Source organism: Oryctolagus cuniculus, chromosome 9 (assembly GCF_051225735.1).
Source record: "Oryctolagus cuniculus isolate XC-2025 breed Fujian yellow rabbit chromosome 9, ASM5122573v1, whole genome shotgun sequence".
Classification (NCBI taxonomy): Eukaryota; Metazoa; Chordata; class Mammalia; order Lagomorpha; family Leporidae; genus Oryctolagus; species Oryctolagus cuniculus.
In genome coordinates, this window is record NC_142875.1 from 117,348,339 (window position 1) to 117,363,703 (window position 15,365).

At 47.2% G+C, this 15,365-nt stretch overlaps 1 protein-coding gene across 12 annotated transcripts in view; it reads left to right on the plus strand.

Annotated features, from left to right (window-relative positions):
• Positions 1-1,819: 1,819 nt before the first annotated feature.
• Positions 1,820-15,365, plus strand: part of AEBP2 (AE binding protein 2) — a 153,897-nt gene continuing 140,351 nt past the window's right edge. For 5 of the 12 annotated variants that reach the window (XM_089303899.1, XM_070049445.2, XM_070049446.2 and 2 more), the window contains exon 1: positions 9,055-9,896. In XM_089303899.1, coding sequence (XP_089160025.1) covers positions 9,238-9,896 — 659 coding nt within the window. In that variant the 5' untranslated portion in view covers positions 9,055-9,237. Of the gene's footprint in view, positions 2,047-8,131; positions 8,427-9,054; positions 9,897-10,059; positions 10,247-15,365 lie in introns of those variants that run through there. The other 7 variants (XM_089303901.1, XM_089303903.1, XM_089303902.1 and 4 more) reach the window with 6 other exon arrangements.

Consider the following 15,365-nt stretch of genomic DNA (forward strand, 5'->3'; position numbering starts at 1 on the left):
CTTTGGCTTAGCCTGGCCCTGACCATTGTGGCCCTTTGGGGAATGAACCAGTAGAAGATGATTCCTCTGTCTCTCCCTGTAACTCTGTCTTTGAAATAAATAGATCTTTAAAAAAATAAGATGGATGTGTGTGTTAGGCTTAGTGGTTAAACTGTAGTTTAGGATACCTGCTTCCCATTATCAGAGTGCCTAGGATTGAGTTTTGGCTGTGCTCCAAATTCCAGCTTCCTGCTAAAGAGCACCCAGGGGGATAGCCCAGGTGATGACCCTCATAATTGGTCCCTGGCACCCACTCGGAGGACCCAGAGTGAGTGTCCAACTCCTGGTTTCAGCCTAACCCAGCCCCAGCCTTTGCAGCCATTTGTGGTAGTGTACTCTCTCTCTCTCTCTCTCTCTCTCTGCCTTTCAAAGAAATAAAATTTTAAAAATACATAAACAAAAAAGTTGGGGTAATTTATTAAGATGCAGATAGGATAAGGTAGATATACAGGCAAGTACAGCATTAAGGGACAAAGAGAAAAATAAGGATGTTAATAAGGTTAGTAGTCAAAATAGGTGTCATCTGTCCTTACGGGTGGAATTTACTTAAGGTACTTGCTTTAATTTGGTTTGAAACCAAGTTAGTTTATTCACACTGCTGATAGACTTTTAAAACATTTCACTCATTATTAAATATCAACTTAGATTCTTCCCTGCCTTCCTAGGGATTTATGCAAAAAGTATTAACTGATGTTGTACATTTATGCAAAAAGTAGCCGGCGCCGTGGCTCAATAGGCTAATCCTCCACCTTGCGGCGCCGGCACACCGGGTTCTAGTCCCGGTCGGGGCACCGGATTCTGTCCCGGTAGCCCCTCTTCCAGGCCAGCTCTCTGCTATGGCCAGGGAGTGCAGTGGAGGATGGCCCAGGTGCTTGGGCCCTGCACCCCATGGGAGACCAGGAAAAAGCACCTGGATCCTGGCTCCTGCCATCGGATCAGCGCGGTGCGCCGGCTGCAGCGGCGGCCATTGGAGGGTGAACCAACGGCAAAGGAAGACCTTTCTCTCTCTGTCTCTCTCTCTCACTGTCCACTCTGCCTATCAAAAATTAAAAAAAAAAAAGTATTAACTGATTTGTACGCTACCATCTGTAAAATTCAATTTTAATAATTGAAAGTTCTGAATATTGAATACAGCTTTTTTGGCTAACAAATCAGATATAAACTACATGAAAGGACAAAATAAATGTGGTGGTTATGCTATTCCGCTTTCATATTTTGCTTAACTTTTGATCTGTAATTGATAGAGAAAGAATTTTACTAAATTGAAAATGAGAAAGTGCTAAAAATACCACACATGCCTCTGACCTCTTCATTGTGGAAGGGCAGTCAGCCAAGGCAGTTAAGTCCCAAAATGGTTAGACTGACAGATTTTAACTCAAAAACGATAATTATTGGGTTGCGTTTTGGTTGGATTATAACCTACAGGATGGGAAAGCTTGCATCCAATTTCTAGTTCATTCCAGCTAAGCTCCTGTCATTTCTGTCATTGGATAAGAAGTTCTCTCTTTTCATGCATACTTTCTCTCAACTCCCAATCACCCAGAGAATGAGGTCATTATGCTGCTATTGATCTTGCTCACCATGGCAGTACCAACACACAGAACCCAAATAAAGGAACCTACACTCAAGGTGCCAGATGGAGCAGAGCTGCCAGCTTTCGCGACTTTTTCAGAGGCATCTCTTTGGTAGCCAGCAAAAATCTCAGCAGGGTGCCTTGCTGGGGTTCAAGCAAGTCTGGGCACGTCCTGCAAACTGGAGAGGCAGGACTGAAAGAAACCTGTCTCCACGGGGGCTCAGAATGCTTCCTGGAACAGAACTCGCTTCAGTGGAAGACTGACTCAGAGAATCCCTATAAGAAAGACTTAGTCATTGGATGGAGAGTCGTAAATACAGCGTGGGGTAGCTGTTACTCAAACCTGTCGCCAATCGAGGCCCGTGAAAGCATGGCTGGATCCCTAAGAGCAGCAGCTCTGAGTAGGAACACAATGAGCTGGTTCACTGAAAACGGTACGTAGTGTTGGGCACAAGCCACCGGCCTCAGGGTTCCCCTGAGAGGTCAGCGCAATGGCTGTGCCACGGCTTTGACTGTTTTGTTTGTGTCACACATCCCAGTAGGGGTCCTGCATTGCCTGGGACAGCAGACCAAGTGAGGGAGGACACTGGAGGATCAGTGTGAGCATAATTTCTTCACCCCAGTAGCTCCCAGGAAGCTGGAGGTGTCCTGGCTACCTTGGTAGGCTAGAGAGGTAGAACCAGTGGAATTGAAGTTATTACTGCTAATTGGACCTCATTAGTACTATGGTTGATGAGTTTAAATAGGATTCTTAACCAAATACCTCTTATGCAATGGTGTGCTGTTGGGTAATTTATGATTATATATAGAATAACGTTATCTAAACTCGAAGGAAAAAATTGTAGAATAGTTATTTTACTGTGGATAGACCAGTATATTTTAAAAAGAAATATAAGTACAGTGATAACTTCTGTAAAATATAGCGAAATGAATTACCAGAAAAACAAAATTTAAAAAAAGCTGACCTTGGAGTCTAGCATTATAGCACAGCAAGTTAATCCCTACCTTTTACGTTGGCATCCAACATGACTCCCGTTAGCTCCACTTCTGATCAGCTCCCTGCTAACGTGCCTGAGAAAGTAGTGGAGGATGGCTCAGTGCTTGGATCCCTGTATCCATGTGGGAGACCTCAGTGGAATTCCAGGCTCATGGCTTTGGCCTTACCTAGTCCTTGCCATTGCTGCCATTTGGGGAGTGAACCAGTGGATGGAAGATTTTTCTATTTCTGTTACTCTGCCTTTCAAATAAGTAAATAAATGAATAAGTTAACGTTATCAGAGTTTAGAAAGTGAATATTGAGTGTATGTGCCACGTACTATTTATAGTGCTAGAGATTAGGGTTCACTTTTGGCTGAGTTAATCCAGGAAGGCTCCATGAGATGTTAACAGATGGGTAGAGAAAGACAGAGTAATGTACCCACGAAGAGAGTGAATCAGCGGATGGAATATATCTCTGTCTCTTTCTGTCTCCCCCTCTTTTTCTGTAACTCTACACTTCAAATAAGCACAATACATTTTAAAAAACACCTAATGACATAAATAAGCCTTAGCTGTTTATTCTGGCATTATTTACTTTTATGTGGACATGAAATTCCCTTGTCAAGCTGTTAGAGATTTCTAAATACTTATTTTTGTTTATTTGCTTATTTATTTAAAAGGTTTATTTATTTATTTGAAAGGCAGAGTTACAGAGAGAGAAAGAGAGAGTTCGGTCTGTCTTCCATCCACTGGTTCACTTCCCAAATGACTGCAACAGCCAGAGCTGAGCTGATCTGAAACCAGAAGCCAGGAGCTTCCTCTGGGTCTCCCACATGGGTCAGGGGCCCAAGGAGTTGGGCCATCTTCTACTGCTTTCCCAGGCCATAGCAGAGAGCTGGATAGGAAGAGGAGCAGCCAGGACTCGAACCTTCACCCATATGTGATGCTGGCACTGCAGGCAGTGAGTGGCTTTACCTGCTACGCCACAGTGCAGGCTTCCCACATACTGTTTCTTAATCCCATAGTTCTCCTTCACATAGAATTGTTTTATTCATTCTTTAAGATTGAGCTCAAGGGGGCCAGTGCTGTAGTGTTAGTAAGCTAAGCCTCTGCCAGCGGCACTGGTATCCCATATGGGCGCCGGTTCAAGTCCCGCTAATCCAGTTCTGATCCAGCTCCCTGATGATGGCTTGGGAAAGCAGTAGAAGATGGCCCAAGTCCTTGGGCCCCTACACCTGTATGGGAGACCTGGGAGAAGCCCCTGGCTCCTGACTTTGGATCAGCCCAGTTTTGGCCATTGAGGCCACTTAGGGAATAAACCAGTGGATGGAAGACCTCTCTATTTGTCTCTCCTCTGTCTGTAGCTCTGCCTTTTTTTTTTTTTTTAAAGAAGATTGAGCTCAAATAACATAATTAGTGCAGTTATTCTGTCTCACTCTACCCATCTCTTCATATCCTAAATGCTTCATGGAGCCTTCCTGGATTAACAGCCAAAAATGAACCCTAATATCCAGTGGAATATATAGTTTCTGCCACATATATTTAGTATGTACTTTTAAAACTCTGGTAACTCTTATTTATTTATTTAATTATTTATTTGAAAGGCAGAGTGGCAGAGAGAAAGAGGTGAGACAGAGAGATATTTTCCACTCGCTGGGTCACTCCTGAAATAGCAGCAATGGCCAGGCCAAAGCCAGGAGCATGGAACTCCAACTGAGTTTCCCATGTGGGTGTTAGGGACCCCCAGGGCCATCTTCTGCTGCTTTCCCAGGTGCATTAGCAGGGAGCTGGATCAAAAACTGTGCAGCCAGGCCTCAAAATGGTGCTCACATGGGAAGCCAGTGTTGCAGGAGGTAGTTTAACCTGTTGTGCCACAATGCTGATCCCAAACTCTAAGAATTCTTAATTTACAATACATTATGATCATACCAGGGCATACCAGGAGCAGGTGTTTGGTGCAGTGGCTAAGTGCCTCTTTGGTTGCCTGCCTCCTATACTGGAGTATAGGATATAGCTCTGCTTCAGATCCCAGTTTCCTACTGATGGGTACCCTGGGAAGTCAGCAAGTGATGACTTGAGCATTTGGGTCCCTGCTACCTGTGGGAGATCTGAACGGAGTTTCTATCTCCTGAGTTCCGTCTGGCCAGCCCAGGCCATTACATACTTTTTTTTTTTTTTTGACAGGCAGAGTGGACAGTGAGAGAGAGAGACAGAGAGAAAGGTCTTCCTTTGCCGTTGGTTCACCCTCCAATGGCCGCCGCGGCCGGCACGCTGTGGCCGGCGCACCGCGCTGATCCGATGGCAGGAGCCAGGTACTTCTCCTGGTCTCCCATGGGGTGCAGGGCCCAAGCACTTGGGCCATCCTCCACTGCCTTCCTGGGCCACAGCAGAGAGCTGGCCTGGAAGAGGGGCAACCGGGACAGAATCTGGCGTCCCAACTGGGACTAGAACCCGGTGTGCCGGCGCCGGTAGGTGGAGGATTAGCCTAGTGAGCCGCGGCGCTGGCTCATTGCATACTTTTGGGAAGTGAACTAGAGGATGGAAGCTCTCTGTCTGCTTTCAAATAAGTAAAATTAAAAGGACTTTAAAAACAGATTGTTTAAAAAAGATGTTTATTTTGGTGCAAAAATATCTTTGAAACCATGTGATTTAAAAAAAAATACCTTTTGTTAATGTTTTCTTTCTTTCTTTCTTTCTTTCTTTCTTTCTTTCTTTCTTTCTTTCTTTCTTTCTTTCTTTCTTTCTTTCTTATATATTTATTTGACAGGTAGAGTTACAGACAGTGAGAGAGACAGAGAGAAAGGTCTTCCTTCCGTTGGTTCACTCCCCAAATGGCCGCCAAGGCCGGTGCTGCGCTGGTCCGAAGCCAGGAGCCAGGTGCCTCCTCCTGGTCTCCCATGCAGGTGCAGGGCCCAAGCACTTGGGCCATCCTCCACTGCCTTCCTGGGCCACAGTAGAGAGCTGGACTGGAAGAGGAGCAACTGGGACAGAACCGGACTAGAGCCCGACGCCCATATGGGATGACTGCGCTGTAGGTGGAGAATTAACCAAGTGAGTCATAGCGCTGGCACCTCTTTATTTATTTTTAAAGATTTATTAATTTATTTGAAAGGCAGAGCTACAGAGAGGCAGAGGCAGAGAGAGAGAGAGAGAAGTCTTCCATCTGCTGGTTCATTCCGCAAATGGCTGCAATGGCTGGAGCTGATCTGATCCGAAGCCAGGAGCCAGGAGCTTCTTCCAGGTCTTCCAGGCAGGTTCAGGGGCTCAAGGACTTGGGCCATCTTCTACAGTTTTCCCAGGCCACAGATGAGAGCTGGATCAGAAGTAGAGCAGGTGCCGGTGTCGTGGCACAGCAGATTAACGCCCTCGCCTGAAGCGCTGGCATCCCATATAGGTGCCAGTTTGAGATCCGGCTGCTCCACTTCCCATCCAGCTCTCTGCTATGGCCTGGGAAAGCAGTAGAAGATGGCCAAAGTCCTTGGGCCCTTGCACCCGCGTGGGAGACCCTGAAGAAGCGCCAGGCTCCTGGCTTTGGATTGGTGCATCTCCGGCCATTGCAGATATCTGGGGAGTGAACCAGCGGATGGAAAACCTCTCTCTCTCTGCTGTTGCAGCCAATTGGAGAGTGAACTAGTAGTTGGAAGATCCCTTTGTCTCTTTTTTCATCTATCTCTGTCACTGCCTTTCAAATATGCAAATAAATCTTTTTTTTTTTTTTTGACAGGCAGAATTAGTGAGACAGAGACAGAGAGAAAGGTCTTCCTTTTCCGTTGGTTCACCCCCCAAATGGCTGTTACAGAGGCGCGCTGTGCCGATTCGAAGCCAGGAGCCAGGTGCTTCCTCCTGGTCTCCCATGGGGGTGCAGGGCCCAAGCACTTGGGCCATCCTCCACTGCCTTCCTGGGCCACAGCAGAGAGCTGGACTGGAAGAGGAGCAACTGGGACAGAACCGGCGCCCCAACCAGGACTAGAACCCGGGGTGCCGGTGCCAAAGGCGGAGGATTAGCAAAGTGAGCTGCGCCGGCCGGCAAATAAATCTTTAAAAAAAAAAAAAAAAAGACTTTCCAAGGTATGTATGAATACAGAGAGTCTTTTAAGGCAATCAGTTACGCAGGTAACCCTCCCTTAAAATGTGTGCTTCAGTCAGAGTGTAATTCAGACTCCTTTCCAGCATCCCTCATCCCTTCTGTTTCTCCCCTATCTTACAAAACCAAGGCATAACTCTTCCTCATCCTAAAGCTTAGTGTGGTGCAATACTTCAGCGTGCAAAAGCCTCCAGGACATGGAAGAAAGGGATGAGTAGCAAGTCCTTTCACAAATCAGCTGATTTTCAGTTACTTGTTTTCAACTAGGTTGAAAAAGAACCAACCTAATCAGAGTTGTTATCTGATGGATCATTAGAAGTATTTTTTTTTTTAAAGATTTATTTTTATTTATTTGAAAGTCAGAGTTACACAGAGAGGAGAGGCAGAAAGAGAGAGAGAGGGGTAGGTCTTCCACCTGATGGTTCACTCTCCAATTGGCCACAACCGCTGGAGCTGCACCGATCTGAAGCCAGGAGCCAGGAGCCTCTACTGGGTCTCCCACACGGGTGCAGGGGCCCAAGGACTTGGGCCATCCTCTACTGCTATCCCAGGCCATAGCAGAGAGCTGGATCAGAAGTGGAGCAGCCGGGACTCGAACCGGCGCCCATGTGGGATGCCGGCACTTCAGGCCAGGGCGTTAACCCACTGCGCCACAGCGCCGGCCCCATTAGAAGTATTTTTTAAAAGATTTATTTTTATTTGAAAGGTAGAGTTGAGAGAGAGAGAGAGAGAGGAAGAGAGAGAGAGAGAGAGAGGTCTTCCATCTGCTGGTTCACTCCCCAAATAGCCACAATGGCCACAGCTGGGCTGACCTGAAACCAGGAACCAGGAGCTTCTTCTGAGTCTTCCTTGTTGGTGCAGGGGTCTAACGATTTGGGCCATCTCCTACTGCTTTCCCAGGCATGGCAGAGAACTGGATTGGAAGAAGGGCAGCCGGGACTTGAACTGGTGCCCACATGGGATGCTGGTACTTCAGGCGGCTGCTTCACCCACTGTGCCACAGCGCTGGCCCCTGCTTATTTGTTCGAACAAGTTTTTTCTCAATGCTGATATTCATGGAATTGAAAACTTGTAATAGAGTTGACACCGAGCTTGTTCTCATTATAATAACACCCACTGACAAATTGGAAACAAATCCATACAACTACATCTCTATGAGATGCATTTCAGTAGTTTTTTTTTTGCTGTTATTTTCAATTACTTAAACTATGTTTTGATCCACTGAAATAAGATGTTGTTAAAGACGTAAACCTTTATGATAGCATAAAATGTAAAAAAATAACCTGCAAATTTCAATTCATACACACATTTTTATGACCAGCAAACTTGGTAAAGTGATCAATACAACAGTTTAAGTATAAAATATATTTTTAGGATAAAATTCTGGAGGTGAGGTGGGACGCAATAAGAGTCCTAGAAAGTGAAGGAATCACGTTAATGGTTCACATATAAAAGGTGCTGGCCTTGTGATACCGCCGGTAAAGCCTCGGCCTGCAATGCAGCGCCTGGCCGCTTGGCGTCCCGGCTGCTCCACTTCGGATCCAGCTTCCTGCTAAGACTCCTGGGAAAGCAGCGCGCGCCCCAGAGCTCGGGCCCCTGCACGCACGCGGGAGACCCGGATGCAGCGCGTGGCTCCGGGCCGGCCCTAGCCGTCGCGGCCATTTGCAGAGCGAACCAGCGGGAGGAAGAGCTCCGTGAACTCTGCCCTTTAAATAAAAAGGGGTTGCCTTCGTTGCAGACCAGACCCCTGAGGTATGTAGAGTCCGTTGGCTGTGTTTAAAAAAGCGTGGCAGAGGGGACACTTAGGGACAAGCCGGAACGGAAGGCGACCTCAGTGTAGACCGCACTAGGAGGCACCTGCCGGGCCGAAGCGGCGCTCGGAGCTCAGGTGCTCCAGTGTGGCGACCGCGAGTCGGCGACGACGTCGGCTGAGTTTGTTCACTTCTGGCCGGCGGCGCTGGGCTGCGCTCTGCCCGGGAGAACGGACTTGCGTCCTAGCTGATCATTTTGTATTTATGTTCGCCAGCGCCTGTCCTCGCGGACTGGAAGCGCTCAGGCGGCCAGAACGTGCTCGATTTCTGGCGCGGCGTCCGCACGCAGGGACACTCCCCGAACATCCCCGCGGGGCCGCCGACTGGGTCGTGGGAACCCGGAGGGCGTCCGCTCGGAATCCCCAGGTCAGCGTCCCGGGCTTTCCGGCCGCGTGTCCCGCTGGCCGCGACGCCCGCGAGGGCGTGGGAAGGCCCGCAGGAAACTCCGAGCGGCCGGCCGGGCCCGCGCGGGGGGCGCGGCCCTCGGAGCCGGGGGCGGCGCCATTGGGGCCGCCGCGCAGGCGCGCAGCCGGCTCCGCGTGAGTGCGCGCCTGTCCCCGCGCGGGCTCCGTAGCGCGTGTGCAGGCTGACGCAGCCCGCGAGCCCTCCTCCTGCTCTGCAGCGGCGGCCGCGGAGTTTTGGGCGTTGGGGAGGGGGCGAGCGAGCGAGCGCGAGTCGAGAGAGGGAGGCGGCGGCGGCAGCGGCGGCGGCAGCGGGGAGGAGGAGGAGGAGGAGGAGGAGCAGGCGCCGCCATGGCCGCCGCTATCACCGACATGGCCGACCTGGAGGAGCTCTCCCGCCTGAGCCCTCTGCCCCCCGGCAGCCCAGGGCCGGCGGCGCGGGGCCGGGCTGAGCCCCCCGAGGAGGAGGAGGAGGACGAGGAGGAGGAGGAGGAGGTGGAGGCCGAGGCGGTGGCGGCGCTGCTGCTGAACGGCGGCGGCGGGGGCGGCGGCGGCGGAGTGGGGGGCGGCGAGGCGGAGACGATGTCGGAGCCGAGCCCCGAGAGCGCCAGCCAGGCTGGGGAGGACGAGGACGAGGAGGACGAGGAGGAGGAGGAGGAGGACGAGAGCAGCAGCAGCGGCGGGGGCGAGGAGGAGAGCAGCGCCGAGAGCCTGGTGGGCAGCAGCGGCGGGAGCAGCAGCGACGAGACGCGCTCGCTGAGCCCCGGTGCCGCCAGCAGCAGCAGCGGGGATGGGGACGGCAAGGAGGGCCTGGAGGAGCCCAAGGGACTGCGGGGCAGCCAGGGCGGCGGCGGGGGCGGCAGCAGTAGCAGCAGCGTCGTCTCCAGCGGCGGCGACGAGGGCTACGGGACCGGGGGAGGCGGAAGCAGCGCGACCTCCGGGGGCCGGCGAGGCAGCCTGGAGATGTCGTCGGACGGGGAGCCTCTGAGCCGCATGGACTCGGAGGACAGGTCAGTGCCCCGCCGCGGCCCCTTCCCTTCCCCCGCTGCAACTCCCGGGCCCCTCGGCGGGCGCCCTCTCACCTCCGGACCCCGAATTCGCGGCCCCTCCCCCAGGTTCTGGTCTCGGAAATCCCTGGCGGCCGCCGACGCCGCGCGGCGCCGCGCCCCTCTCCTCGCCGCGGCGAGCGGCTCCAACTCTGCAGCCGTCTCCCCCCGACTCCGCGCTTTCCCCGCCCTCTTCCCTCGGCTCGCCGCGGCGCTCGGACCTGAGCGCGGCTCTCCCTCGGAGGCGACCCCCGGCCGGGCCCGGGGCGGCGGGCGGAACCGAAGAGGGCCCTGAGGCGCGCCGGGCCGGCAAGGTCAGCCTCGTCGGGCCGTGCTGGGCAGCACTTGTCACCCCGGTTGACAAGCGCTTCTCCAACATGGCTGGTCTCGCCCGGGTTCGGCAGAACTTCCTTGTCCAGCCAGGAGACCCCGGCTGGCACTTGGCTCTACTTTAAAAAAGAAGAGAAAAAGAAAAGACTATTCTTTTATCTTTAACGATTGCTTTCCCCAATCCCTCGTTGCTAATCGGGAATGTGGTCTCCAGCGTGATTTTAGTCTTTTCTCCTGTTTGTTTTGTTATCAAACCGGGGAAAAAGTTTAAAACAAGTATAAAATCATTGTGGGAAAGAGTAGTGGATTGATTTCCTTTAAAATAACTTTGCAGAATTAGAGAGTTGGAATCAGCGGTACAGCATTAGTGTGTGGCTTAAAATCTTAATTATGTAGCAATGCAGTGATTTTTAGATATTTAAAGTCTTGTATCGGGGAGGTCTCTGAAGGAATTAGTGTTACTTTCCTAAAGATCGTTAGAGACTTAACAACAATATGCCCCCCCTTTTTTAGGGACATTTAAGGAATTTATTTCAGTTTATTTTTCGATTGTTGCTACCTTTATTTTCGATCTCTGGAAAACTTTAGTTGGGTTTTGATGTACTTTTTTTGGAACTCACTTTTTGCTTATATTGCTTCTAAAGTAGAATAGTAATTATTTTGACCATGCTAATGTTTTGACACGCAGAAATTTTAAGTCAGTAGTGATTTTGATTTAAAAGCTCTTTCTAAAGTTTTAGGAATTTTGGTTCTTAATTGATGAAAGTGAACACTTAAATTTATATGCTTCTAGGAATACAAGAGCTGGAATATGTTGAACATTAATCTTAAATTCTGTTTTTAGCATCTAGTTAGAAAAATATCCTGGCTGGAGTAAAATAGACTGCACAGACCTTAGGAAAATTGTGCTGAACTGTATAGGTATGGGTAGGAAGGAGGACATCTTTAATAAAAATTTAACAGTTGATGCAAACTGAACCGTGAGGAATCTGCCATTTATTGTTTTCCTATATCCTCTTCCATTAGTATCAATGTGTATTTTAAAGTTTGTGTTAAGTTTATACAGTGAGCATCTAATCCAGTGTACACACGGGCACATGCCTGCCTAACAGTGCGTGGTTTAAATGTCTTCCTTTCATTCTCAAAATTTCTTAGGATAGGTGTTATTTTTGACTACTATTTAACAGATGTAGAAGCAACTTGAATGATTTACTCAGAAGAGTAAATGTAAGGTGGAAATGGTGGAGCTGGATCTGAACACATGTTCTCAAGTCCCTTGTGATTTTCATTTCACAAGCATTAGGATAATTCACCTTAAATAACAAGTGTTGTGTGTCAGAGTTTTGTTTTGCTTTAGTTAACAGTCTGTCCACTACATCCCTTCAGGAGACCATGAATTATTGATCAAGTAATATTTCAAGATGTGGAGTTTTGGCTTCATTTGCTATTTATTATACTTACTCGAACTTGATGTAATTTTTCATCATACAAGAATTCTGAGAGTAAGGAGTTAAGAAACTGGTCTCATAGGTCCAAATAAGCGTATTGGTTTTCTTGAGATTACAGAATGTAGTAATTGTGTTTCAGGGTGATATTGTCAGCTGTATGAAAGCCTTGCTTATGAAACTGCTTTGTTGTCTTCATAATCTCAATTCTGAAATAACTTCCTTGTTAACAAGCTTTAATTTTTTCCCCTGTTATTTTAAGTTTGGAAAGGCTCCATAATTTTTATAAACTATCCTTGAGATTACAGCAGTGTTTGTTGATTTGACAGGTTGCTTTCATAGTAGGAAGTCTATTTTTGTGACTGATAGAATATTTTAGTTTTAAGTTGCTTTTTAAAAAATTTGAGGTATTTTTGTTAAAGTAATTCCATTATCAAAACCGTTAGAATGCATATTTAGTTTTTCTGTCATTTTGAGATAATATTGTACTTTTGAATTTATCTGATACGGTTTAAAATTTGTTGAAATCATAGCTAAGTGTTTTTTATTTTTAGTACTACTTTTAAAAATGATTAAATACAAAATTAGATAGTAGTTTGTGACCTTTGTCATTTACAAACATGTATTAGAAGTGTTGGGTGATGAAAAGGAACTGATTTATAAAATTGAATGACACTTGGCACAAAAAAGTTGCTCATTGTCCCCAGGAGAAAGTTATTCAAAACCAGTGTAAGTTTGTAAGCAAGTTTATTTTAGTAAATTTAGAAAATCTTAAAATTGTTATGCAATTTTACTTCTACGTTGGTTATAATACAGGTAGAATTTTTTTTGGGAGAAATATTTAGCTGTGTGAGACCATTAAAATCTAGCTTTTCTTCTTTGAGGTTCAACTTAAGCTTTAAGTACTTTTAAAAAGTTAACATGTTGCAGGCCAATTTCCTAGACTAATTAACTTTGAAAAAGTTTCAAAAATGTGTTTTAAACCATCATTTCCTTTTTATTTGTTTTCCAATATTATATCTGTCACTTAAAGAGTTTAAGAGGGGTGGGCATTTGGTCTGGTAGTTAAGATTCGCACATGGCATAGTGGAGTGCCTGTATTCTAATCACAGCTGCTCAGCCCCTCATCCAGCTTTCTGCTTACGTGCATTGTGGGAGACTGCAGATGATGGTTCAAGTACTTGGATCCCTGCAGGCTTCAGCCTGGTCCAGGACTGGTTATTTTGGCCATTTGGGCGAGTGAACTGTAGGATGGAAGATCCATCACCTTTTGCCCTTGTTTTGCTGCCTTTCAAATGAAGTGAAAATAACCTTTAAAAAATTAAAAAAGGTTAATGGGGCCTGTGCTGTGGCATCATGGGTAAAGCCAGCTGCTGCCTGTGTTGCAGGCATTCCATATGGGCGCTGGTTTGCGTCCTGGCTGCTCCACTTCTGATCCAGCTCTCTGCTTTGGCCTGGGAAAGCAGTAGAAGATGGCCCAAGTCCTTGGGCCCCTGCACCTGTGTGGGAGACCCATAAGAAACTCCTGGCTCCTAGCTTCAGTTTGGCCCAGCTCTGGTCGTTGCAGCCATTTGGAGAGTGAACCAGCGGATGAAAGACCCCCTCCCTCCCCATGACTATGACTCTCTGCCTTTTAAATTAAATAAATAACTCTTTAAAATATTAAAAAGTTAAATACTTGTTGAGTATTTGAGAATGCCACGGTTGTACAGAGCATCCTCCTTTATTGATGTCAAGAAAATATGACATGGTTTCAAATTCCAGGTAGTAAATTTTTATAGAGTTTTAGGACTTAATAATGCCTATAAAGTTTTTTAGTCTGCATATTACCTATCTGTTGAGTCAGATTATACATGAAAATACTACCTTAATTTCTTATCTATGTAGGTGAATTAGTGATGGCTTCTATTTTGTGGTTATTTGTCTTTGTCTTACGTTTTTCTAGAGTATGTCATGACTTATCTTGAAAAAGCTGAGATCACTTTTATCCACTTTATTGACCTTTCTACATAAACCCAGGTGTCAAGGAAAAAGCCTGTGTGTAAGGGTGAAGGTGATGGGAGAGGGCATATTAGTGTTTGGCTTCCCAGCCCTGTGAGTTGCAGATTTTAAGGTAATAGGCAAGATTGCTTTGGCATTGGGAAAACTGACTTATATTACCCAGTTTCCCATTTGTTTGATTGGGCAGATTTTTGTCTAGTGTAGAGGCTAAATATTTAAATCAGAGAAATACTTGTTTCTTGAGGTTTATCATCAAGACTTTTTAAGGATATTTATGGTTGCAGAAAATAAAATACTTTTTTTAAAGATTGATTTGAAAGGCAGAGTTGTTGGGGTGGGGGGAGATGGGAGATACCTTCCATTCTCTGGTTCACTCTCCAAATGGCTGCAAGGGCAGGGGGCTGTGCCAGGCAGAAGCCAGAAGCCTGGAACTTAATCTGGGTCTCCAATGTGGCTAGCAGGGGCTCACAAACTTGGGGGCATCTTTGCTGCTTTCCCAGGCACATTAGCCAGAAGCTGGTGGTGCTCACATGGGAGGCGGCATCTTAAGTGGCGGCTTAACCATGACACCACAACACTAGCCCCAACGATAAAATACTTTTGTGTGATGTAATATTTTGTGTTCCTGTTTTATAGTGGAACTCCCTTCCACTAGGAACTCTGAAGCTGCTCTGTATAATACTGCTTTTTTGTATTATATATTTTTCTTCTGATGTTTGTTTTATTTGAGAGGCAGAGAAAGATGGAGATAGGGTGAGATTGGAGGGGTATCTTCAAATACAAAGCCAATGCTTGGCCAGCCTGAAACCAGGAGCCCAGAACTCCCTGGGGTCTTCCACATGGATGGCAGGGACCAAATAGCAGGAAGCTGGGAACAAAGTTGAGGCTGGCCTCACATCCAGGCACTGTGATGTGGGATGGGATATGGGCATTCTAAGGTAGCGTCTTAACCACGGTGCCAAATGCTAGCCCCCAGGATCCCTTCCCTGCTGCTTCTTCATTTTGATGAACTTTAGGGAAAAGAGCTTTTGTTTGGGTCTCAGTTTTCATAGATGACATGTTGTAGTACTCTGAAGTGTTCTTTGCTAAAACTGAAACAGAAAAACAGTAGAACTGTAGATTTCAAGGTTGAACTTACATGGAGAGGTTCTAAGGAGCCATTTTACTTTTAAGAAACAGACTGTTTTGTTGGTTCAGTTAGGGAATCCTGTGTGTAGCTAAGTTGCTACCCAAAACAGGTATTAATTCTGTATAGGACTTTTTACTGGATATTATGGGAGATAGTGGACAAAAATGCTTCCCACTTCATCCTGCATATTACTGTTATGATTTCTAATTCCAAGTTGTGGGTTTTGGCACAACTCCTAGCAAAAAATGTCTGTGAAGAGTTAATTTCTTACCCTACCTGTTACATTATTTTTAATTATTTTTATTTGAAAAAGTTGCAGAGAGTGGGAGAGACAAGAGAAAGAGAGATCTTCTGTCTGTCCTCTGGTTTACTCTCCAGATGGCTGCAATGACTGGGACTGGGCCAGGCAGAAGGCAGGGAGCCAGGAGCTGCTTCTGGGTCTCCCACAAGAGTAATAAGGGCCCCAAATACTTAGGCCATCCCCAACTGCTTTTCCTAGTACGTTAGCAGGGAGCTGGACCTGAAGTG